Here is a 27,523-nt window from a genome sequence, read left to right as displayed (position 1 = left end):
GAAGGGGAAAGTGGATCAGAGAAGTTCTAGGTCTTTCATCTCTATTTTGGAAATTTTAAGCACCATGTCTTTTTTGTGATGGAGTCTTGCTCTGTCACCCAGGCTGGAGTGCAGTGGCATGATCTTGGCTCACTGCAACCTCTGCCTCCTGGGTTCAAGTGATTCTCCTGCCTCAGTCTCCCAAGTAGCTGGGATTACAGGCACGCGCCACCATGTGCAGCTAGTTTTTGTATTTTTAGTAGAGACAGAGTTTTGCCATGTTGGCCAGGCAGATCTCAAACTCCTGGCCTCGGATGTCCTGCCTGCCTTGGTCTCCCAAAGTGCTGGGATTACAGGTGTGAGCCACCGTGCCCAGCTGCAACATTTCTTTAAAAATAAAATAGTCCTACACTTTAGAAAAAAAGTTGAAAATCAGCGCTGTGTGGCATAGGTTCATTTCTGAGTTTATGAGGTCTCAAACTTGCTTTTTTTTTCTTTTTTTTTTTGGAGAGAGAGGCTTGTCTGTTGCCTAGGCTGGAGTGCAGTAGTGTGATCTCTGCTAACTGCAAACTCTGCCTCCTGGGTTCGAGGGATTCTTATACCTCAGTCTCCCAAGTACTGGGATTATAGGCCTATGCCACCATGCCCAGCTAATTTTTGTATTTTTAGTAAAGATGGGATTTTGCCATGTTGCCCAGGCAGGCTTGCACTCTTGGGCTTAAGTGATCCACTTGCCTCAGTCTTCCAAAGTGCTGGGATTACAGTCATGAGCCACTGGGGCCAGCCTTAAACTTATTTTTTGAAAACAGTATTGGACCTGCTCATATAGGTGTTTCTCTGCTGTAAATATTCTGTAAATCCTTTAGGGCAAGGGATTCTCTTTTTCATTGTTTTTCCATGGTATCCGGTCATGGGATAGACTCAAATGATTGTTGGCTGGGCATGGTGGCTTAACGCCTGTAATCCCAGCACTTTGGGAGGCCAAGGCAGGTGGATCACTTGAGGTTAGGAGCTTGAGACCAGCCTGACCAACATGGAGAAACCCTGTCTTTACTAAAAATATAAAATTAGCCAGGTGTGGTGGCTCATGCCTGTAATCCCAGCTACTCAGGAGGTTGAGGCAGGAGAATCGCTTGAACCCAGGAGGCAGAGGTTATGGTGAGCCAAGATCGCGCCTTTGCACTCCTGCCTGAGCAACAAGAGCGAAATTCGGTTTCAAAAAATAAAAAAAGATTGTTAAATTAATTCAAACCATGAGAGTGGAAAGAATGTTTAGAGAGAAACAGGAAGGAGGGTACCTTTAAGAATACATTTATATTTAATAAAAGGGAGAAGAGAGAAACCAATGTATGAGAATAGTTAAGAACGCTGTTACAGACATTAAGGAAGAAGAAAATGTATTTGCTATGTTCCAAGAAGACAGTGTTCGGCTGTATGCGTAAGAGGTTACATGTATGGAGGTTGGAGTCACACAGCAGGATTCAGTCACATCCAAGCTCTACCACTTACTAACTGTATTATACTGGGTCAGCTACTGGACTTTTAAAAACCCTAGTGTTCACATTTGTAAGACTGGAATAATTGGCAGCGTGCAGTGGCTCACACCTGTAATCCCAGCACTTTCGGAGACAGAGGTGGGCAGATCCCTTGAGGTCAGGAGTTTGAGACCAGCCTGGTCAACATGGTGAACCCCTGTTTCTACTAAAAATACAAAAATTAGCCGTGCATGGTGGCATGCACCTGTAGTCTCAGCTACTGGGAAGGCTCAGGCAGGAGAATCACTTGAACCCAGGAGGAGGAGGTTGCAGTGAGCTGAGATGGTACCACTGTATTTCAACCTGGGTGACAGAGTGAGATTCCATCTAAAAAAAAAAAAAAAAAAAAAAAAAGAGATTGGGACAATTAATGTTATTTGGTGATTAAGAGGTCCTTGATGACCTTGAGAAGGAGCTTTCAGGATTGTGGGATTAAAAGACATTATATGAGCTTGATTCTATAATCAATGTTTTTGTTCTAAAGAACTTGGAAAAACTTAGTAGGAAAGAAACACTGATACTGTAAAGAAAGATTTTTACACACATGAAATATATTTTCTTCAGAGACTCTAGCAGTTATACATTTTAAATCATGTTATTGGGTGTAGTCTACAAGTACATAAAGCTATTGGAAAAATCAAATTGGACTTTTCCTATTGAAAGCATGTTTCTCAAAATCTTTGGTAAAGTAAACTGAATGGTAGAGAAGTACTTTTTTTAAACATGTTTAAGTTTCATGTTTTAGATTATGGTATGAAATTTCTAAAAAGCCTTACATCCTGGTTCCAGTTTTCTTTTAGAAAAATTGCCTATGTGTACGTTATTTATGCGAATTTTTTATTACTTCTTATATAAGACTCCCCTGCAAAAAACACTCTGGCTGCCAAGTTATCTGCTAAGAAACAGGCATCCGTATACAGAGATGAAAATGATGATTTTCAAGTAGAGAAGAAAAGAATTCGACCCTTAGAAACTGCACAGCAGGTAAACAGAATTTATTAGCAGTGAAATAATCCAGTTAGTTATAGCTGAACATGGTAGTCAAGTATCAATTAAGTTTTTAATACCCTTGTGGAGATTAGTTGGGTCATGTGACAGTCGTAAATTAAATGGTAATTTGTTATAATTTCATTTTGTACAGTTACTTGTTACAAAGGGGTTTGTTATTGTAGCAGATTATTCACAGTAAAGTCATTCAAGTGAAACTGCGTGGTGTTTCTCACATATGAGGAATTTGATAGTAAAATATTTACTTAAGGGCTATCTTGGTAATATACTGCTTTGCACTTTTTTTTTTTTTTTTTTTTTTTTTTTGAGACGGAGTTTTGCTCTTGTTACGCAGGCTGGAGTGCAATGGCACGATCTCGGCTCACCGCAACCTCCGCCTCCTGGGTTCAGGCAATTCTCCTGCCTCAGCCTCCTGAGTAGCTCGGATTACAGGCATGTGCCACCATGCCCAGCTGCTTTTTTGTATTTTTAGTAGAGACGGGGTTTCACCATATTGACCAGGATGGTCTCGATCTCTTGACCTCGTGATCCACCCGCCTTGGCCTCCCAAAGTGCTGGGATTATAGGCTTGAGCCACCGTGCCCGGCCTGCTTTGCACTTTTTAACTCTTCCATTGTTTTTATCTTAAAATAGCATTTTCTTTTGGCTAAAATACTTTTGATGTGATTATTCATGTTATGGATATTTTGGAATTGATAGTATTAATGTAATGAAGAGATTTATTCTTACTGAGTTTTTTAGATTGATACATGTTAAAATATGTATATTTATTTCTAAAAATTACTAAAAGGCTTGAATTACCGGGTATTTTAAATGAAATGTACTTTTCATAGATGAACACAATATTTTCTCAGAATTCATGGCAGTGAGGTAGGGAGACTGGGATTTTAATAGATTAGGTTACAAATAAAAAAGATAATTATTAGGCTGGGTGCAGTGGCTCATGCCTGTAATCCCAGCACTTTGGCAGGCTGAGGTGGGAGGATCTCTTGAGTCCAAGAGTTTGAAACTAGCCTGGGTAACATAGAAAGACTCCTGTCTCCACAAAAAAGTTTAAAAATGAGCCAGGTGTGGTGGCGTGAGCCTATAGTCCTAGCTACTTGGGAGGTTGATGTGGGATGACTGCTCAAACCTAAGAGTTCAAGGCCATAGTGAATTAAGGTCACACCATTACACTTCAGCCTTGCTGACAGAGCAAGACCCTGTCTCTAAAAAATAAATAAATAAAAATATAAACTAAAAACCATTAATTGGCATGTTATTTGTAGGTAAGTAATTGGGTACTTTTAATTGAGTATACCCAAGGTATACTCAGTTGCATTCTTATGTAGTTTAACTGTTCCACTCATAATCTTTATAAATTTCTATAATTCAACCTTATTTTTAGAAGCAGAGTGAACTAGTTTATTTTTATCAAAGTACCAATGACAAATGAGGTGTGGATCTATAGAGATTTCCCCCCTCACAAAATGTGAACATAGAGTTCTATGTCATCAGGTAGGGCTCAACATAAAACGTTTATTCCCTTATTTCATTGGTTCTCATTTCATTTTTGGTAGGAATGAGATTATCAATAGTAATGCTTTTCTCCCAATTGTAACTTTAGTGAATAGGTCTTTCACAAGTAGGAAAAACCATGAATACAGTTTGTAAAGAAAACTTACTGGTATTTATAAAAGAAATTTAATTAAAGACAACTTGGTTTATCAAATATTAAGTAAGTAATAGTAATTGAATAATTTATTCCACATTGTAGGAAATCATGACTGTTTACATTAAAATTTTTATTCTGAGTTGTTTTCAATGTAGAATTATACTTAAATTTTGATTTACTTTTATTTTCCAATTAGATATGTGATTGGACTTTGCTGTAATTCTAGATTTGATGTCCATATGGTGGGACTATTTTATGAGAAGTTCATTTTACAATACTCCTATTTTGATGTATCACTAATCAAAGCTAGTTTGGCTAAGATTTGTGAGTCATTACTATGTTCTGTTTTATTTAAGTGTTGTCATGAGGTGCTTATTTGTGTTTTTAAAATTTGTGTTATTATTGCCAGTTAGAAATAGTCGTTTTTTTTGGATGCAGAAAAAAATGCATAGATCTATTTTGGCCTTTGAGAACAACTAGCCTGTTAAACTTCTAGTTTACCTTAAACTTCATTTTGGTTCTGTGTTTACAGATTAGAAAACGTCATTGCTTTGGAACAGAAGTACACAATTCGGATGCAAAACTTGATTCAGGAAAGACCATAAAACTCAACTCTCCATTGGGAAACATAAACTCCTTGTCTCCACAAAAAGTATGTATTAATGCCATTGTTCAGTTTTAAAGAAGGAAAATATAGAATTTTCTAAATCCATTTTTGACAAAAGAGGAAGAATAGAATAATACAAAGGACAGTAGAAAAGAACTCAGAAGTCCTCAGTTACTAACATGTGAGACGGTAAAGCCTATTTCTCTCTGTGCCCTCAGTTCCTCATTTATAAAATAAGAGAACCTGGACTAGAGAGAGATCTGAAAGTTGTTTTTTTCTGTTTTATATTCTAATGTTTGTGCATTCTCCCATTCTTCAAAGTTCTTTCAGTATCCTCAGGGCAGCAGTTCTCAAGGAATAGCCCAGGGAGTTCCAGAGATTAAGATTTTTGGGGGTGGTGGTCTCTGAGGTGAAAATTATTTTGTAATAATATCAATTTAAGATGTTGTAGGCCAGGCATGGCGGCTCATACCTGTAATGCCAGTACTTTGGGAGGTCAAAGCAGGCAGATCACTTGAGTTCATGAGGTTGAGACCAGCCTGGGCAACGTGGCGAAACCCCGATTGTACAAAAAATACAAAAAAAAAAAAAAAGTAAAATAAAATTTGTATGTATTTTAGGTGTACAACATGATGGTTTTTACAACACGATTTTTTTGTTTTTGTTTTGGAGTTGGAGTCTTGCTCTGTCATCCCAGCTGGAGTGCAGTGGCGCAATCTCGGCTCACTGCAACCTCTGCCTCCCGGGTTCAAGTGATTCTCCTGCTTTAGCCTCCTGAGTAGCTGGGATTACAGGTGCGCAACACCACACTCAGCTAATTTGTTTGCGTTTTTAGTAGAGACGGGCTTTCACCATGTTGGCCGGGCTGGTCCTGAACATCTGACCTCGTGATCCACCCTCCTCGGCCTCCCAAAGTGCTGTGATTACAGGCGTGACAGGTCATATGCCTCACATTTTTAAGTATTTTATTTTTATTTTTGCTTTTTTATTCAGACCAAAATGCCTCACATTTTATCTATTATATTTTAATCTAGACCTTGTAATAATCTTGAATAAGGTAAATTCAGAGACTAGGGTAATAACTTTTTTTGTCAAAACCTCTTCTTTCATATGGAAGGAAAAAGAATGTGGGACTAGATTTAATGATACCTTATATCTCATTGAATTCTAACACCTTTAAATTCTTAGGATACGTTTTCTATCTTGGTTCTTATTACATGATATTAGGGGGTACAGTATTTTTTTTTAATAAAAATAGTTCTTTGGATCCATAAATTAATGGTTTAGTTTCTCTTATCCTTACAAAGATGTAAGTCTTAGAGTCTTCACATTTTTCAAATATGCAGTTACATTACTTTTGACAAACTTCCCTCCATAAGTTACATGATAAATTAGTTTAATGATTTCTATTTCCCCCTGAATTTGACATTAAACTTTTTAGGTTCTTTCAAATGTTCTTAGTTTTTATTAAAATAACTTAGTTTCCAACTAGTGGATTGGAGAATTAAATAGTTGTCTCTTTATTTTTCTATCATTTCTAGTCTCCTGACTGTCTTTTCAAGTCAGAAAATAGTGTCAATACCTTTTCTTATGTGATTAACTTTCTGGCATCCACTGCTTGATCCCTTTCCTTACAGTTTAGATTCATTTTCTTAATCTTTTAATTCATATGTCAAAGAGCTAGTGAGGCATCAGTCTCCACATGGTCAAAATACAGTTAAGAAAAACATTGGTTTTTAGACCAGTATAATAATGTTCTGATATTACTTTGTTGTATCATTTGTAATCATTTTCTCTACATTTATTTATATTCTGTTCATTTGTTTAGTAAATCCTCACAATGGACAAGATTTTCTTACAGATACATTCTCATGCTTATACCAGCTTCTTTATTTACTTATTAAATAAATGTTAACATTCTTTATATACTTTAATAAAAGTAATTTGATTTAATGTAGCAGTAGCATATTGTTCTAATTCATTACTTGAGCCTGGTATGTAGAAGACACTTGGCTCCAGCAGAGGGAGCCGTTGACCTTCTTACAAAGTGTTAGCACTGGGGAGATCCTTAGGCTATTTTTTTTTCTTTTTTATTCCTCTCATACCCCATTTTTTGTTCCTTCCTTCCCTTCTTTCTTATAATTCATAGTTTTGATTTACTCTTATTTAAAATAGCTATTTAATATAACTGCATTTTATATGGTGATACTGGTACTTACTGTGTTATGTGCCAGGCACTCTTCTAAGCACTTCAGAAATTTTAATTCACCTGGCAAATACAGGTTCATGTGAGTTGATGCTTATTGTCATTTTCTTTTAACTTTTCTTTGGGTTTGACAGTTTTTAAAATAATTTACCTCAATCTTTATAACAAACCTATGAGAAAGGTATTAATTTTTTCCCCCAGTTTAACCTGAGGAAACTGAGGCACAGTATTTAAATAACTTGTTCGTGTCACAACCCTGGTGAGCAGAAGCTGGATGAAAACCCAGGCAGTCTGGCTCTGGAATTGGTCCTCTAAACCATCTCACTATTCTGTCTCTGAATAAACTCTTCCAGATGACTTTTTGATGACAGTTCATTTTTATACTTTACAGGTCATTTTATGTGCAGTACCTTGTAGATAATTTACTCAAGATTCGTCCCTCTTTTAGAGTCTCGACACCCTGTCCTTTTTCTTTACAGTGCTTACCAAAACTTATAGTGATTTATTTATTTGTAGGTTAATTGTTTTATTTCTTTTGCCTCATTACCAGACTGACCATAAGGACAAGTGTAATGTCTCTTTTTAAAAATTTTTTTATGACCAACATCTGGCATAGAGCCTACACCTAGTATGTTGAATAAATGAATGAAAAAAATGGCCATAGTTAGTAGATGCATGTTTCACCACTGTTTCTTGTAGCTTCCGATTTTTTACTCAGATCCTTATGCTTAAGGGGGTGTGACAGTATTGTTAAATACAGGTGACTTAATGCAGATTTAAAAATTGTTTTTGGCCAAGCATGGTGGCTTATGTCTGTAATCCCAGCACTTGGGGAGGCTGAGGTAGTCAGATCACTTGAGCCCAGGAGTTGGAGATCAGCCTGGGCAGCATAGTGAGACCCCATCTCTACAAAATAAACAAAATTAGCTGGGTGTGATGGCACATTCCTGTGGTCTCAGCTACTCAGGAGGCTGAGGCAGGAGGATTGTTTGAGCTTGTGGGGGGCGGAGGTTGCAGTGAGCTGTGATAGTGCCATTGCATTCCAGCTTCGGTGACAGAGCAGGACCCTGTCTCAAAAAAAAAAAAAAAAAAAGAAAAAGTAATAACATTTGTTGAAAAACCTTTAACATTATAAACCAATACAGAATAAAAATTAAAATATTCTCCCTTATATTAATCCCATCCCCCTTTCTTCTTCCCAGAAGCAAACATCATGAACACTTTCATGAGGATCTTTTTAAATCCTTTTCTATGAATTTATAAGGATATTTTTAATAGTTCTTTTATAGTTTCGTTTGTACATTTAACTCTCTTGTTTATGGGATTTATTTTCATACATGTATGAGGTCAGACTGTAATTGTATATTTTTGCAAATAGTTGATCAGTTGTCCTGGTGTCACCTAATAATTTTTCCTGTTTTGAAGTTTTGCTGTTATCATATACTGAATTGTTGTATGTACTTGGATTGGTTCCTGAACTTTTTTTTTCTCTCTCTTTTTTTTTTTTTTTTTTGAGACGGAGTTTCACTCTTGTTACCCAGGCTGGAGTGCAATGGTGCGGTCTTGGCTCACCACAACCTCCGCCTCCTGGGATCAGGCAATTCTCCTGCCTCAGCCTCCTGAGTAGCTGGGATTACAGGCATGTGCCACCATGCCCAGCTAATTTTTTGTAGTTTTAGTAGAGACGGGGTTTCACCATGTTGACCAGGATGGTCTCGATCTCTTGACCTCGCGATCCACTCGCCTCGGCCTCCCAAAGTGCTGGGATTACAGGCTTGAGCCACCGTGCCCGGCCCTTTTTTTTCTCTTTAAATTTTTATTTTTTTTTTCCACTCTGTGTGTGTGTGTGTGTGTGTGTGTGTGTGTGTGTGTGTATGTGTATGTATGTCAAAGAATTCCACTTGGCTTCAAACAGAAAAGCAGTAGACTCCTGCTTTTTGAATGGAATATTCTGATACTTTTTCAGGTAGCATGCACATTTTGCTTTTCTCTTGAGTTTTTGGTTTTAGATACTTTCTGTTGCCTTCCTGCTATCCTTTTCTCCTTTCTCATTACTTCTCCCCTTTAGCCTCCCAGCATTTGGTGTTTGTATTATTTTAATTCTGTAAATATTTAAAACTGATTACAGTTCTTTCCACAAACCAGTATTTATTTATTTATTTTGGTGCCAGTAGTTGTCTTGTCACTTGCTTAGTTTTCTGTGTACCTGTAACTATCTCCAAACTGTTAGAACTTAAAAAACACATCAGGTCAAGATGTCCATATTTTTAGACTCTGAATATTTAGTGGAAATAATGAAACATACTCTTTCATATTGAATTAAATTTCATATTTCTAAATAGCTTTTTTCTGATTACAAAAGCGTATCTAAGAGAAAATTTAGGAACCACCAAAATGTGTACTTAAATTATTAACATTAATCCTTAATTAAACTATCTCCTCAGTATCAACCCCTGACATTTTGCCCACTGTCTGTTCTTAAGTGCGCAGAAGTGTGCGCACACACAGACGCAGTTAGTTATCTATTGCTGTGTAACAAACCAACCATTGATTTAGCTTACTGTTGTGGGGGTCAGCAACTTAGGCTGGGCTCAGCTGCGCATTTCTTCTGCTGCTCTCAGGTGGCCCTCTCATGTGAATGTGGTCAACTGCAGGTCAGCTGCAGCTCAGCAAGGCAGCTCTACTTCAGGGAGTTGACTGGTGGTCAGCTGGGACCATGAGGTGGGTCTCTTAACATCTACCAGGCTAATTCTGGTTTATGTATATGGTGGCCTCAGGGTTCCAAGAGCAGCAAGAGAACAAGCCCCAATGTGCAAATGCCTTTTGAGTCTCTGTTTGTGTCAGGTTTGCTAATGTTCCGGTCATCAAGAGCAAATCACATGACCGAACCTAGACTCAGTGGGTAAAGTTCACATCTTGGTGGGAAGAGCTGCAAAGTCACCTTGAAAGGGGCTTATATACAATGGTAAGTAGAATTTGTGGCCATTTTTGTTATATACTATATCTTACGTATATACTTCCCCCCCATAAAATTAGAATTATAGTGTATAGCTTTTATTTTCCGCCTAATATATCATGGTCATATTAAAGGCTTTTAAAATCCAAATTTAACAGGTTTATTTTGGCGGATACTTTTTTGTTGTAATCTTTTTTCCTATGCCAGTGGTTGGCAAACTATATGACCCATGGGCGGAATACAGCCTGCTGCCTGTTTTTATAAATAAAGCTTTTTTGAACGCATTTTATATTTGTTTATACATACTGTCTGTGGAACTTTTGTGCTATAGCAGTTGAGTAGTTGTGACAGAGACCATATGGCTCAAAAAACCTAAAATATTTACTCTTTGGCCCTCTATTTATTGATTTTTCTTTTCTTTCTTTTCATGCTCAGCCAGCAAGAAAATCTCTGGCCCTTTAGAGAAAAAGTTTGCCAACCTCTGTTCAATGCTATTTTAATTTTGGTTAAGTTAGGCCAGAGGTTAGTGGAGGTAGTGTTGACTCTCTTGCCTTGTCTGCAAATTTGCCTAAGCGTAGGATGATTGAATGAATGACTAATTGCTTGAGTGTTTCTTTCAGCTCCAATAATTATGATTTTTCTTTTAGAGGTGGAGTCTTGCTCTGTTGCCCAGTCTGGAGTGTAGTGGTGTGATTTTGGCTCACTAACTTCTGCCTCCCAGGTTCAAGCAATTCTCCTGCCTCATCCTCCCGTGTAGCTGGGATGACAAGCACGTGCCACCACGCCCAGCTAATTTTTAAAAATTTTTAGTAGAGAAGCAGTTTCACCATTTTGGCCAGGCTGATCTCAAACTCCTGACCTCGAATGATCCACTCGCCTTGGCCTCCCAAAGTGCTGGGATTAAGGTGTGAGCACTTGGACCAATAATTATGATTTTTTTGAGAGCTTGCAGAAAACATAGTAGTGTTCCCTATAATGCAAATTGAGTAATTCTCAAAAAAAAATTTTAATTTTTTTTCTTTCCTTAAAAAAACCCTTAAATAAATTCTCAAAAATTTTAAATCATCATATTGAGTGAACTTGGTGAATATTTCAGAGGAAGTTGACAAAATTCAGCCATTTCTCTAAGTTTTCTTGACGTGTAGATACGTTTAATAAATTATGTATAGCAACCCAACTGACATGAGTGTACCTATTTAGTGATAATAGTATCTACATTTGACATGTGGAATGTTTTAATTCGTGGATATTGGGTATGGAAAGATAACTTTACCTTAGAAAACTACTTTGTTAATAGACCAACTGTCTGCCCAGTAGATTTATCTTTAGGTTATTTTAGCTTTTAAAATTTTGACAGTCACAAAATTTTAGAGAAATTAGAAGTACAATACAAATATCATTTTTTTTTTTTTTGAGACAGAGTCTCACCCTGTGGCCCAAGCTGGAGTGCAGTGGCGTGATCTTGGTTTACTGCAACCTTTGCCTCTGGGGCTGAAGTGATTCTTGTTCCTAAGCCTCACGAGTAGCTGGGACTATAGGCACATGCCATCACACCTGGCTAATTTTTTGGTATTTTAGTAGAGACAGGGTTTCACCATGATTCTCAGGGTGGTCTCGAACTCCTGAGCTCAGGCGATCTACCCACCTTGGCCTCCCAAAGTGCTGGGATTACAGGCCTGAGCCACCATGCCTGTCTACAAGTGTCTTTTTTTATTGAGCCATCTGAGATTAAGTTGTTGCCCTGGTGCTTCCTCACCCTGAAATACTCCAGTGTTTATGTCCTGTAAGCAAAAGCATTCTTTTTTTTGTCTGAGACGGAGTTTCGGTCTTGTTGCCCAGGCTGGAGTGCAATGGTGCGATCTCGGCTCACTGCAAACTCCACCTCCTGGATTCAAGAGATTCTCTTGCCTCAGCCTCCTGAGTAGCTTAGATTACAGGCATCCACCACCATGCCTGGCTAATTTTTTGTATTTTTAGTAGTGACAGGGTTTCACCCTGTTGATCAGGCTGGTCTCAAACTCCTGACCTTAGGTGATCCACCTGCTTCGGCCTCCCAGAATGCTGGGATTACAGGCGTGAGCTAGCCTCGCCAGCAAAGGCATTGTTACGCATAATCACGATATAACCATAAGAATCAGGAAGTTAAAATTGATTCGTTGTTGCCATCTAATACTCAGAACCAGTTTAAATTTTAGCAGTTGTCTTAATAATGCTTTTATAAAAGCAGAAGAATCCAGTCAGAACCATGCATTGCATTTAGTTGTCACTTTAGTAACTTCTTCAGTCCGGAATACTTCCTCTGTCTTTCCTTGAGTGTCATGATCTTGACACTTCAGAATATTACAGCCTATCTAGAACGTCTTCTCTGTTTTTTTTTTTTCTTTTTTGAGACGGAGTTTCACTCTTGTTACCCAGGCTGGAGTGCAATGGCGCGATCTCGGCTCACCGCAACCTCTGCCTCCTGGGTTCAAGCAATTCTCCTGCCTCAGCCTCCTGAGTAGCTGGGATTACAGGCAGGCGCCACCACGCCCAGCTAATTTTTGTATTTTTAGTAGAGACAGGGTTTCACCATATTGACCAGGATGGTCTCGATCTCTTGACCTCGTGATCCACCCACCTCGGCCTCCCAAAGTGCTGGGATTACAGGCGAGAGCCACCGCGCCCAGCCTAGAATGCCTCTTAATTTGGGTTTTCTCCTAATTAGATTGAGGTTATTTATCTTTGGCAGGAATGTCACAGAAGTGATGCCATCTGCTCATTGCATCTTATGAGATGGCACATAGTTTCATTTTCTCTCATTACTAGTGATTGATAACTTGATTAATGTGATATCTGCTAGATAAAAAATATAACTTTCCAATTATCTTTTACCTTTATAAAAGAGGACTGTATGGGGAAGAACTCTGAAACTGTATAAATAATATTCTCTTTAAATCAATTTATCAATTTTATTTATATCTTTATGGACTTGTGATTTTCCATTTTATTCAGTGGGTTATATATGATTTGTTTTGATACTCAAGTGGGAAATCAATTAAGTTGCTTGTGTCTTTCTGACATGTATCGGTCATTCTTGGAACACTTCCTTATTTTTTGGCACCAGATGATGTTCCAGGCTCACCTTATATTTTCCCTGCCCTAGTCTTGGATTCAGCCATTTCTCCAAGGAACCCTGGTTCCATTTAGTGAAAAACAACTTTTAAACACTGCGTTCTGGGAGTTAGCGTTTCTCATTGCTGTTGGAGTTGCTGCTCCAGGCCCTTTTAGCAGACAGCTGGAGAATATGTGTATGTATATATATATACATAATACATGCACAAACCCAGACTCACATCAACACACATTTATATCTTCCTTTTGTCTATATCTGTCTGTGTGGCAATTGTGAATGGGATTGCATTCCTGATTTGGCCCTTGGCTTGACTGTTGATGGTAAATTGGAATGCTGGCAATTTTTGGCCATTGATTTAGTATCCTGACAAGTTGTTAATCAGCTTAAGAAGCTTTTGGGCTGAGACTACAGGGGTTTCTAGGTATAGGATCATGTCATCTGCAAACAGATAGTTTGACTTCCTCTCTTCCTGTTTGGATGCCTTTTATTTCTTGTCAGATTGCCCTGGTCAGGACTTCTAATACTATATTGAATAGAAGTGGTGAGAGAGGGCTTCCGTGGCTTTTCTGGTTTTCAAGGGAAATGCTTCAGTTTTTGCTCTTTCGGTATGATGTTGCCTTTGTCCATTTTGCAATTGGATTGTTGGTTTTTGTTGTTGTTGAGTTGTGGAAGTTCTTTACGTATTCCAGATATTAACACCTTAACAGACATGATTTATAAATATTTTCTCCCATTTGGTATGTTGCCTTTTTACTCTGTTGATGAGTAAATTTACTCTGTGATTTTGGAAAAGTTTTATGGTTCTTGCTTTTATATTTAAGGTTTTGATCCATTTTCAGTTAATTTTTGCATATGTTATTAGGCTGCAGCTTCATTGTTTGTATGTAGATATCCAGGTTTCCCTGCATCATTTGGTGAAATAACTTTTCTTTTCCCATTGCATACAAGTCTTGATAGCCTAACTGAAAATTATTTGACTGTATATGTGGGGGTTTGGTTCTGGAATTTCTGTTCTCTTCCATTGGTCTATATTTCTGTTCTCTTCCATTGGTCTGTATTTCTGTTTTTATGCCAGTACCATGCTGTTTTGATTATTGTAGCTCTGAAGTAAGTTTAGAAATCAGGAAATGTGAGACCTCCAGTTCAAGCCTATTGTGGCTATTTGGGGTTCCCTGAGAATCCATGTGAATTTTAGGATGGATTTTTCTATTTCCACAAGAAACTTCATTGGGTTATTGGTAGGGATCATTGATTTCAGTTTTGAAAGATGTTTTCACTAAGTATTGAATTTTAGGTCGACAGTTTTTTTCTTTTGCCACTTAAAAGATATTTTGCCCTTGGCTTGCCTTACATAGTTTTTAAAAAGTATGTGGCTGCTTTAAAAATTTTATCTTTTTTTTTTTTTTTTTTTTTTTTTGTTACACGGTGTCTCACTCTGTTGCCCAGGCTGGAGTGTAGTGGTGCGATCTTGGCTAACTACAACTTCTGCCTCCCGGGTTAAAGAGATTCTCGTGCTTCAGCCTCCTGAGTAGCTGGGATTACAATCGCATGCCACCATGCCCAGATAATTTTTGTATTTTTAGTAGAGACAGGGTTTCACCATGTTGCTCAGGCTGGTCTCAAACTCCTGACCTTGTGATCCATCTGCCTCGGCTTCCCAAAGTGCTGGGATTACAGGCATGAGACACCACGCCTTGCCAAAAATTCTGTCTTTATTTCTACTTTCAGCAATTCAATTGAGGGGTGCGTGTGGGTGTGTGGGTGTATGTCGTGTGCTTGTGGCTCATTGAGCATTTTGGATATATGGCTTTATACTTTTCATCAAATCATGAAAAATTTGAGCCATTTAAAATTGTTTTTTAAGTATCAATTTTTCCCTTTCTGACTTCAATTATGTGTATATTAGAGAGCTTGATATTATACATTACTGACTGTTCATTTTTTTCAGGCTATTTTTCTTTGTGCTTCATTTTGTCTACTATTGCTTATTTGTCAAACTCTGTGATCGTCTGCTATTTCTAATTTGATGTTAATCTTACTAGTGGATTTTTCTTTTCAGTTGTTGTGTTATTATCTGTAGAAGTAAAATAATATAGTTATTACCTCTTTGTTTCCTTGTCTCTGAGATCACAATTCAGTGTCTGAAAACTACTGTTTAATATATTTTGTTCAATTTGTTAGTAGTTTATTGTGCAAGCATAAGATTTCTGTTTTTTTTCTTATGGCTGGCAGAAGTCCCTACATGCATATTTTTAAGGACATTTATTGTTTCTTTAAATGTTGGCTTTTTGGAAAACTTAAATATGTGCATTGTTTTAAGTGAAAATTACTATTAACCAGATATTGCATTAATTGTATAAGATTAACATTTCATTCAGAAGATAATTGATATTGACAACAACGTTGGAAACGTGTGAATCTTTTAAAGACAGATGCTTTTGAGGTTTAGTGAAGTAGCCACGCATCAGGCCATTAAAAATGTCAGATTCTCTTTGTTACTCAGTGAATCTGGATTAACAGGAGAAGCAGTCACCGTCTTTGGGTATTTCATGATCTGTGTTGATGATCTCCTATTTTGACCATAGTTCCTCAGCCTTCTTGAAAACTCATGACCTAATTTAGCCATTAATTCAACAGCACCACTACACACTGGACTTAATTTTCATTTGGAACTGTCCACCTTTAAACTGAAAACTTGTCGGTCCCCGTATTAGTTATACAGTGCCTTTTTTTTTTTTTTTTTAAATAAAAAAAGACACAAACTTTTCCCCATTCACATTCCACTGCACATTTACATGTCACTGGATGTTAATTATTTTTCCTCCTTCCTATTGACTCTTTTCCTTAGCTATAACCATGTTACGTTTTCTCCCGTCCTTCACAAGGAAACCTTGTCTCAGCTGTTTCCTTAATCTAATATTCCGAACAGTAGTAGATGTGAGAGCAGTCTGTTTTTCTATTCAGTCATTTCATTAACCCGTATGATTGATTTGACTGGCCTTACTGGATCGTCCGGTTCTCCTTCTTTCCTGGTGCTTTTTGGTGTATTTTTCCCAGAAGGCACATACTTAATCTATTAATAAGAGGAAAATCTTATCAAATTGAGTAAAATGATTCTGCAAGCCACGAAAAACTATTTACTTCTCCTTTTGGTAGTATCTCTACCCTGTGTATTGTTTTCTTTTCTGTGTATGTTTTTACAAAATGTAATTGTTTTTATAAGAGTGATATTTGCTTATTATAAAAAATTCTAGTAACATGAGAGATTTTACAGAAAAAATTTATCAGAATCTCATTATCAAGGTCTATTTGTCAAATAGCTTTTCTTCTCTTATTGTCTTTTATTTTTTGTCATTTACTAACTTTGTTGAATGTTTATGGGGAAGACATTTCATTACTTTTCTAGTCATATCAAGTTTTTATTGATTATGTCTTCTATCATTTAGTTCTTTTTTTTTGGTGGCTATTATTGATTTTTCTGACAAATTTTAATCAATAACAAATGTTTTCATGTGCAGTTTTAGTTAATGTTAGATTTATTTATTTTGTTGCTTATTTCTACCAGTAATGCTCATTGAGCCTTCAGTATCTGTTAAGAATGAAATGGTGGCCCACTGTAGTGACATGCACCTGTAGTCCCAGCTACTTGGGAGGCTGAGGCAAAAGGATTACTTGAGCCAGGGAGGTTGAGGGTTGAGGATGAAATGAGTCATAATGGTGCCATTAAACTCCAGCATGGGCAAGAGAGAGAGACCCTGTGTCTTAGGAAAAAATTTAAAAAGACAAAAAATGCAAAAAGTAGCCAGGCGTGGTAGCATGCGAATACTATAGTCCCAGCTACTCGGGAAGCTGAGGCAGGAGGACTGCTTAAAAGCCTAGGAGTTCAACATTGCAGCGAGCTGTGATTGTATCACTGTACTCCAGCCTGGGCAAGAGAATCAGACCCTGTCTCTAATAAATGAAAAATGAAAATAAAAAAAAACAACAACAAGAAAAAAGAATTAAATTGAGGTAGTAGAATAGGGTCTGGAGGCAGGGAACTCAAGGTGGATTCACACTGACTTACTAAAACAGAAGCAAAAGGAAAAACTCACCTCTCCAAGCCCAAGTAACAAAAGGATCAGAGACTACTCCCTTTGCAACACCCCACCTTTCTATTGAATGGCAGATGAAAGAATGGAAAGCAGCTGTGATTGGTTCTCTCCCACAACCAGTCTTCATGTGCATAGGGTGTAACTTTGTAACTTCACTTCAGCCTCTGATTGGTCCCCTCTCACAACCAATCAGACTGGGGCATGTCTTCATTTGCATAGGATGTAACTGTAACTTCCCTTCAACCTCTGATTGGTCACCTCCCACAACCAATCAGACTGGTCACAGGCCACATGTTCATTTGCATAGTGTGTAACAAAATAACCAATGGGAAACCTAGAGAGAGTATTTAAACCCAGAAAATTTTGTAATGGTACTCTTGAGCCTCTTGCTCAAGCCAACTCCCACTCTGTGGAGTGTACTTTCTTTTCTTTTCTTTTCTTTTTTTTTCTTTTTTTTTTTTTTTGAGACAGAGTCTGCTTTGGTGCCCAGGCTGGAGTTCAGTGGCTGGATCTCAGCTCACTGCAACCTCTGCCTCCCTGGTTGGAGCAATTCTCCTGCCTCAGCTTCACGAGTAGCTGGGATTACAGGAGTATGCCACCACGCCTGGCTAATTTTTACATTTTTAGTAGAGACAGGGTTTCACCATGTTGGCTAGACTGATTTTGAACTCCTGACCTCAAGTGATCCACTCGCCTCTGCCTCCCAAAATGCTGGGATTACAGGCATGAGCCACCGTGCCTGGCCCTTTTCATACTTCTATACCCAGGGTTGGCAACTTAAACGAGCACCAGATAGGTAGCATTTATGAAAGAAGGGGTCTAAGTATAAGTACATGTGATTACATTCTTTAAGTATATGTCTCATCCAAATGTGGCAATCTAGTCAATGTTAGTGGATTGCTGTCCTGTAAGAATATAGGTCCAATGTCAACCAGTTTTCCTGGAAGAAACCAACACTATGAATTTTCATCTCATAATTTTTAAGTGGTTTAGATTTATAAAACTTGGCATAGCCATTCAAAACATGATTGTGAACCAGGTATGATTTGTGGACCTTCAGTTTGTGACTTCAGCTACTAAGTAAGTTTATTTTAGTGGTGTTTTAGGTGGGAAGGAGGGCAAATGTGTGTACCTAATCTGCCATGTTGGACTGGAAGTCTCATGGTTTCAGTTCTTATATATTAGTCTTTTTTTTTTTTTTTTTTTTTTTTTTTTGAGACAGAGTTTCGCTCTTGTTACCCAGGCTGGAGTGCAATGGCGCGATCTTGGCTCACCGCAACCTCCGCCTCCTGGGTTCAGGCAATTCTCCTGCCTCAGCCTCCCGAGTAGCTGGGATTACAGGCACGTGCCACCATGCCCAGCTAATTTTTTGTATTTTTAGTAGAGACGGGGTTTCGCTATGTTGACCAGGATGGTCCCGATCTCTTGACCTCGTGATCCACCCGCCTCGGCCTCCCAAAGTGCTGGGATTACAGGCGTGAGCCACCACGCCCGGCATATATATTAGTCTTTAATTCAACTGTAAATTATTTTGATGTAAGGTGGGAGATAGGATCTAATTTTTTCCCCAAATCGTCATTCATCTAAATATTAGTTGAATAACTTCCCCCACAGATTTGGAATGTCACTTGACTTAAACAGGGTGGTTTGCTTTTTTTTACAAATTTTAAATTTTGGTGGGTACATAGTAGGTATATATATTTATGAAGTACATGAGACATTTTGACATAGGCATGCAATGTGTAATAATCATATTAGAGTAAATGAGGTGTCTATCACCTCAAGCATTTATCCTTTGTGTTACAAATAATCCAATTAGACTCTCTTAGTTTTAAATGTACACTGACATAGTTTTTTTTTTTTTTTTTAACTATAGTCACCTGATTGTGCTAGCAAATACTAGGTCTTGTTTATTCTTTTTTTTTTTTTTTGTCCCATCCCCATTAACAATCCCCACTCTCTCCCCACCCCACCTACCTTGCCCAGCCTCTGGTAACCACCCTTCTACTCTCTATCTCCATGAGTTCACCTGTTGTCATTTTTAGCTCTCACAAATCAGAACGTGCAAAATTTGTCTTTCTGTGCCTGGCTTATTTCACTCAACATAATGACCTCCAGTTCCATTAATGTAGTTGCAAATGACAGGATCTCATTTTTTTAATGGCTAAATAGTACTTCATTGTGTATGTGCCATATTTTTTTAATTCATTCATCTGTTGGTGGACATTTAGGTTGCTTCCAAATCTTGGCTATTGTGAATAGTGCTGCAATTAACATGAGAGTGCAAATATTTCCTCGTTATACTGATTTTCTTTCTTTTGGGTATATATATATACCTACCAGGGGGATTGCTGTATCATATAGTAACTCTATTTTTAGTTTTTTGAGGAATTTCCAAATTGTTCTCTATAGTGGTTGTACTAATCTACATTCCCACCAACAGTGTATGAGGGTTCCCTTTTCTCCACACATCCTCCTCAGCATTTGTTATCGCCTGTGTTTCGGATAAAAGCCACCTCCCCTCCCCTGTCACTCAGGTGGGAGTGCAGTGGATAAAAGCCATTTTCTCTTTTATCCTTTGTGTTGCTGACACAATCTCTGCTTCTCGGGTTCAAGCGATTCTCCTGCCTCAGACTCCTGAGTAGCTGGGATTACAGACATGCACCACCACACCTGACTAAGTTTTGTATTTTTAGTAAAGACACGATTTCACCAAGTTGGCCAGGCTGGTGTCAAACTCCTGACTTCAGGTGATCTGCCTACCTCGGCCTCCCAAAGTGCTGGAATTACAGGTGTTCGCCGCCGCTCCTGGCTGATAAAAGCCATTTTAATTGGAATGAAATTATATCTCATTGTAGTTTGGATTTGCATTTTTTGATGATTGTTGATGTTGAGTACCTTTCCATATGCCTGTTTGCCATTGGTATGTCTTTCGATAAATGTCCATTCAAATTTTTGGCACATTTTAAAATTGGATTTTTAAGGGGGTGGTCTGCTTTTTAAGAATTAGAAACCCACCAAAAGAAGGGTCATGCAGGAGATATAATTGCCCTCATTGGAACTGAAAAATTTTTAGGCAGCTTCTCTGTTCTCTTTGGGGCCTCTAGTGTAATACCAGCATTTCTCAGCAAAGTTTTCTCATTATTTTTTGTAGATTGGTTCTTCTGGATACTTACACTCTTTCATATGACCTTATCATGACATCTCAAAGTGGAAGCCTAAAATCTACCAAATGATGTGGCTTATTTTCTCTTATTAATCAACTGAGTCTAAATGCCCCAAATACAAATTCCTACGAAAGCTAAATTATCTTTCTATGCCTGAGAGTGTCTTTGGCATACTCATGTGTTATTAATGTGGAGATTAGGTTCAGCCTTTCAACAGGGGATATAGATGATTTCAGAGTAAATGGGTGAACACATGTCCAGAGAGGTGCCTAGTACAGCATCTTTATCATATATTTGAAATTCTTATATCTGTAGGAATATATATCCTCCTTTGCCCTCCTTGCTTATCTTTTTTTTTTTTTCTTATCAGAGATGAGGTCTTGCTGTGTTGCCCAGGTTGGTCTCAAAATCTTGAGCTCCAGTGATATGCCCACCTTGACCTCCTAAAATGCTGGGATTACAAGTGTGAGCCATCACGCCTGGCCTCATTTTGTTTTTCCAAAAAGTTTTGGTTATTCTTACCAAGTTATTTTTAAGATTAAATTTAGAAGCATATTTTAGATTACCAAAACAAAACAAAAAAAATCTTGCTAGGATTTTGATTGGGATTCCGACAAAGATTAGAACAAAAAAAGATTAAGAAATGTAGTTTACTAATCTACAAAAATTGTGGACCCAGTTTTCATGAGCTGCAACCCTACAGAACCCATTTTTACCTCTGAGCACACAATTTTTACAGTGAACTTTTACTTTTTTCTCTCTAACTTGAATTTATATGAAAAGAATTTCTCACACATATGTGCATGTGAAATAACCATTGCAAATACTTTAGGATCTAGTATCTGATAATACTTTAAATGTATTCTGTCCACTAGCCACATGTATTTGTTTTTTTGATTAATTAAAATTAAAATTCAGTTAGATGTACTAATTGCATTTCAAGTGCCCATGCAGCTAATGGCAAATATATTGAATAGTGCAGCTAACAAATATCCTGTCATCACAGAAAATCCTATTGGGTAGTGCTGCTTTAGAGACTTGTATGTTAATAATAGCTAATTTAATTTTTAAAGCCCATAGGAGAAGCAGAAATCTCTATTTCATATGTTTTGTTTATAGCATTTTGGTTGATATGTGGAAAATGACAGGATAGCATTGTTTTCTCATTTTAAAAGGTTAATTGAAGAAAATTTGAAAAGTACTATAAAGGAGAAAGTAAAAATTATCTGCAATCTCAAGGGATAGGCTTTTAAAAAATCCTTTTTGAAATATAATCTATAACCAAGTGTACATATCATAAATTACAATTGGATTAATTTTCACCAACTAAATAATATATATGTCTTTTTATCACAGTTTCTCTATTCTCAGGTTCTTTTTGCTTCATGTCTTGATTTAATAATCATGTAGTTTTATTCAAGATGGGCACATGAGTATGTTTCTTATATCAGGAGGCATATGAAGCCAGTTAGTCTCAATACCGTTGATGCTAAATTTCACAACTTGATTAAAGTGGTCACCACCAGGTCTTTTCATTGTAAAGGTATATTTTCCTATTGTAATTAATGAATAATCCTTCGGGTGATATTTTGAGACTTTGTCAATATTCTGTTCCCTAATAACTTTTCACTGAAAGATTTCAGCATCCATTTATGTTATTTGCCTGAATCAGTTAGTACATGAAAGTTGCAAATGGTGATTTAAAAAATTCTATCATTTTATTTACAATTTTTAACTGGCATTCTTATTTAAAGAAAAGATTTTCTTTCTATCTACCCACTTCCCCATTTATCTCTTTTGAGTCTTCTTTTTCCCTTTTAATTTTGTTATAAACACCCTGGGTATTTTTCACGAAGTTGATCAGTGTGACTCATCACTGCTTTGAGACTCATTGCTATAATCACATCTATATAAAGTTATATTATGCTAGGATAATTTTCACTTTTTATCAGGTTGGTCATCTTTATGATCTACTTGTTCTTAAACTGAATATTCTTATGGATTAGTTCTCTTGAAATACAGACTTTCAGAAACTGGAGCAACTGCGTTAAGGAATTCCCATTTACACTAGGCAAGAAAGTAAACAGTAAGTGGAGAGTAGGGTAACAAACACTTATGGTATCAAAAAACAACCGTGAAAAGGATCTGTCTTAATGTGCTAGCCCATTGCAGTTTAACATATTGCTTACAACCTTCACAATAGAATTTGAGTGACTTCAGTTACACATTCCAGGAGACTGGCAGTCTGTTACAATCAGAGTCTGAACTTTAGAGCAGGCTAATTTACAGCGATGGGATGAAGAAAGTTGTGGATTTGTATTACACACTCTCACCTGACACTGTATCTGATCCCTTACCTGCTGATTGACATCTTGAATGAGCTCTTTGAAGCAAGTTCCAGCTTAATTAAAACGTTTGCTTGGTTAGCAGTGATCTGTGAAAGCCTGTGATAAATATTGAATCAGGTTCACCTGCTGGTTGCTGTGAGTGGATAAACAGCTGCTTTGTGCAGTATAATCATGAAACAGTGGCAGTAGAGTACTACTACTGTTTGAATTTTTAAAAAAGAACAGTTGAAAAGGTATAGTTATGTTACTTTTGCTATCTTACTAGAGTGTGTGCTAATGTGAGATTTTGCACAATGGGCATTCAGTACCTATTTAGATGGCTTTGAAAACAGCAAATGGTTGATAAAGATTAACAAACCCTTTTTTATGTCTCAAAGATTGTAGTATAATTCTTTGTTCTTTGGCCTTTTATCATTAGCTCTTCATGTGGATGACTTTTTGAAATAAAGGGCAGTATTTTGCGTTTTTGCTTAAGTGGTAGATGAAAACAATCGTGTTAAAGCTTTGCTATAAGATGTAAGGTTATGAATTTCAACTTCACAAATTTGTTGTGTATTTTGTAGGAACTTGAATAATTCTATTCAATTTCCTCTTTTATCTGTAAAATGAAGTTAGAAATATACATTAGTGAGCTAAGTATTTTAGTATTAGTACTAATACACATTAGTGAACTAAGTAGTATTAGTATTAAGCAATTAACAGACATTAAAATAGAAATGAGTTCAGAAGCTCAGAAGCAATGGAGGAACCTTTATGAAATTGTCTTCTTTTGACCATTTTTTATTCCTTTACTGAATAACTACATCTGGCTAATTTGGTTGAAAGGAAAATGTTGTTTACATTTGATTTTTGTTATAAAACCAGGTATAAATCTGGAATAAAGCCCTCACCCAAATCAGTCACAGTCTCCTTTGAGTACTTGATGCAAGTTATGGATTCGCTTTCTAAAAATGCACAGAAAATTGTGTTTGTAGTTTCTGGGTGATCTCAAACTCTCTGTAACAGCCCATGAACCTTAACTTGAGAACCCATTTCCTAATAAATTAGGTTGAAAACTTTTGGAGAGGAGGGGTTAAGATGAAAGTTATTCTTCTGCTGAGTATGAAACAACTGAGGAGAAACCAGAATAGAGTATATTTACTCTGTGTGTGTGTGTGTGTGTGTGTGTGTGTGTGGTTTTCAGCACTTCTAGCATTTTTCAGGTATATTTTTCACGACAATTGTTAGCTCTAAAGATTATCTTCCATAGTAGTGATTCCTCACTCTCTACCTGAAGTTTTATATTTTTGTTTCTACCATCAACTTATTTAGAATTTTATGGGGAAAATAAATTTTTTTTAAGCCATACTCAGCCTGTTCAACATTGTTTGTTCATGTTTATCGATGTTGATGCATACAACTGTCATTCATATTTTTTCATTATAATATTCCATTGATTGGGAAAAACCCCAAAATTTACTTATCCATTCTTCTGTTGATACATGTAGCTTGAGCTTGTTTTTCCTCACTATTAAAACAATGTAGCAATTAATATTCCTTTTGTATCTGTCTTAATGTGCTGGAGTTTCCCTAGCATGTGTACCTAGGAGTGTCATGCTGGGTCAAAGGGTATATGTATCTTTGATTTCACCAATTTGCTCTCCAAATGTGCCAATTTATACTTAGGTCAGCAGTGAAGAAGAGTTTCTTCATAGCCTCTCCATCACCCAATCCGGTGGAATGGAATCTAATTACGGTTTTAGTTATCGTTTTCCTGATTAGTAGTGAAGTTTTACATTAGATGGCACATCTTTTCAGATATTTATTAGTCTTTCAGCTTTTTGCTTCTGTGATATGCCTGTTCCTGGTTTTCTGTAGGGTTTGTTTTTTAAAACTAGATTTATTGGAATTCTTTAATTGTTATACATACTGATCCTCACTTGGTTGTATGCATTGCAAATATCTTCTGTCAGTCTGTGCCCCCTTTTAACCTATTTTTCTTTCTTTCTGTAAGGAAGATGTCTTTTTAAATAGAAGTTTAACATGTTAAGCTATGTTTTCAGTCATTGTGCTTTTGGTTTATTGTTTTAAGAAATCCTTCTCTACATTTGGATCATAAGAGATATTTTCCTATGGAAGAAGGCTTCGAAGCTTAAAATGTTTACTGTCTGGCCCTTTTGGTAACTCTTTCTCCGAAGAGTCTATTAATTGAAAGTTTTTGTTTATTTTTCCCTTGGGAGACATAACATGGATCTTGTTATAAAATATGTGATGTAAATGTCAACTAATAAGTTAAAACAATTTTTATAAAATAAAACTCGAGGTTTATACTTAGGAATATTTTGTAATTGTATTCATTAAATAATAGAACTAACTTTAAACAATTCCTTAGTTTATGGGTGAAAATGGTTTGATAAACTTCAAGAACTACACTTTGTAGAAAAATTTAAGAATGAAGCTCTCAGCCAAGTGTGGTGGCTTACCTCTGTAATCCCAGCACTTTGGGAGGCTGAGGCGGGTGTATCACCTGAGGTTAGCAGTTTGAGACCAGCCTGACCAACATGGCAAAACCCTACCTCTACTAAAAATACAAAAATCAGCCAGACGTGGTGGTGGGCGCCTGTAATCCCAGCTACTTGGGAGGCTGAGGCAGGAGACTTATTTGAACCTGGGAGGTGGAGGTTGCAGTGAGCCAAGATTGCACCACTGCACTCTAGCTGGGCGACGAGTGAAACTCCTCTCCAAAAAAAAAAAAAAAAAAGCTTTCTTTGTCAATGAGGTGAGGTCATCCTTGTCATTGAATGAATGAAATGGGATATGACATAAAATGTGGTTAGCACAAGGACAGCCTTAAAAAGTGACAGTTACTATTAATAATGAAAATATTGGGACATATGTCACGACTAAAATACTAGCATAAAATGATTTTTCTTTTTGGCCTTGAAAAATAATCATTGTCCTGTACTTTTTCCTTTAAAATTGAATCTGGATTTTGAAGTAACTTTTTGATATGTGTAGCACTTCTAATTAGGACATCATTTAAGCATCTGTCAGATTTAATTGTAATGCATGGGTACAGTAGTTGGTTCAGGGACATTTAGTCATAGTTCATCAATTTAAAAAAAAGTTAAGTTACAGTTATGTGCAAAACACCACTTTCAATGAATGAGCTATATAAAGAAATGTAAGACATAATTTCTGTCTTCAAGGAATTTGCAGTGTGGTTGGAAAGATAATACATACACATGTGGAAAGTTATGGAAAAATACAAGTTACTGTTTTCATTGACCTAGTTTTCCTTTTATTTTATTCAAACAGGTTTCTCTTCAGTGTCTCTTTCTCTCTACTTCTTTATGTGCTTAGTTTTCATACTCATGCCTGCTTTCAGAATTCAATTTGTAGTCTTCTTTGAGAAGCTCTTCTGATTCACAGTTAGGAAAGAGTTAGTTTCTAACTATTTATCATTTTCCATTTCTGAAAATGGAATTAGTTTCTAATAGAATTAGTTTCTAACTATTTATCATTTTCCATTTCTGAAAATATTTAATCATCATGCTCATTTTTCAGGTATTTTCAGGTATTCAGGCTTAGTATATTTGTGTGTGTGTGGGGATGGGGGTAGGGAAAGTTTGGAGAAAACATTACAAAACTCTTAAGTCGACATTGTGGTATGTTGCCATTTGAACTTATAATTATAGCTTGTGAAAGGAATAGTGGCAAAGAGTCAGCAATTTGTCTTTCTTTCAAGATCAAATCTTCGAATCCTTCATCTTTGAAAGAATTTAGATGTGTCTTTATATAATATAACAAGAGAGGGAATAGAAGGTATTAAACACAAGAAAAATTTTCTGAAAATCCGTGGTTGCTGATGTTCTAAGAACAGTTTTCATAATTGTAAATTTGAAATGTATTTTTAAACAATTGACTGCTACATACAGAAATCTTATAGCTGTCACATTCACACGTATCTCTTGTGTTTTTCTTTAAAAGATAGTATATTTTTACAGTTACTTGGGTTGTGTTTTCCTGCCTTTTCTTGAAGTCAAAGGACTCTGAACAGTTTCTACTTTGGAGACGAAGCCATTTCTTAAAGAGTTTGGTTCTGGCACTGTGTAGCCTCTTAGAGGTCTTAGAGTATACAAATTTTGGGAATCCTAAGGGTTTTATGTATTCAATTTTCAGATATGTTGGATAGTTACCTGGAGAAAAGGAAATCACTGTCAATTTAAACAGCAAAGGAAAAAGAAAAAAGTCTTTGTGAAAGATAAGCATGATTATTTGTTAGCAGAAAAAATAATAAGAGATATGAAATTTTTAAATTTTATTCATCTAATTGTTTTAAGACCCCTGCATCAAAGTGTTTCAGAGAGAGCCCATGATTTGTTAGCCTGATGATTCGATTGGGGGATATTCTGACCTCCTGACATTGCTGGCATCAGGACCCTTCCTCTAGTTTTCTTAGAGCATTGAAAGTTGATTTTTATTTTATAACTTTTGTTACAAAATAAATGACTTTTTGAAGCTTCTGTTACTATAGTCAGTTTTTCTGTCTTCAAATATGATTGTACCAAATCTTATATTTTATTATTTATTTATTTTTGAGATGGAATTTTGCTCTGTCACCCAGACTGAAGTGCAGTGGTGCGATCTTGGCTCACTGTAACCTCTGCCTCCTGGGTTCAAGCGATTCTCCTGCCTCAGCCTCTGGAGTAGCTGGGACTACAGGAGCATGCCAACATGCCCTGCTAATTTTTGTATTTTTAGTAGAGACAGGGTTTCACCATTTTGGCCAGGCTAGTCTCGAACTCCTGGCCCCAAGCAATCTACCTGCCTTGGCTTCCCAAAGTACTGGGATTACAGATGTGAGCCACTGTGCCT

General features: G+C 36.9%; 1 protein-coding gene across 1 annotated transcript in view; it reads left to right on the top strand.

Annotated features, from left to right (window-relative positions):
* The window catches only part of BRIP1 (BRCA1 interacting DNA helicase 1), a 156,431-nt gene that overhangs the window by 12,993 nt on the left and 115,915 nt on the right, over positions 1-27,523 (top strand). Inside the window, 2 exon segments of the mRNA XM_003929081.4 lie at positions 2,371-2,498; positions 4,709-4,828. Of these exon segments, the coding sequence (XP_003929130.1) occupies positions 2,371-2,498; positions 4,709-4,828 (248 nt within the window).

This window comes from Saimiri boliviensis, chromosome 17, assembly GCF_048565385.1.
Source record: "Saimiri boliviensis isolate mSaiBol1 chromosome 17, mSaiBol1.pri, whole genome shotgun sequence".
Lineage (NCBI taxonomy): Eukaryota > Metazoa > Chordata > Mammalia > Primates > Cebidae > Saimiri > Saimiri boliviensis.
The sequence above is the reverse complement of the archived record's forward strand: the minus strand, read 5'-3'. Positions and strand labels throughout refer to the sequence as shown.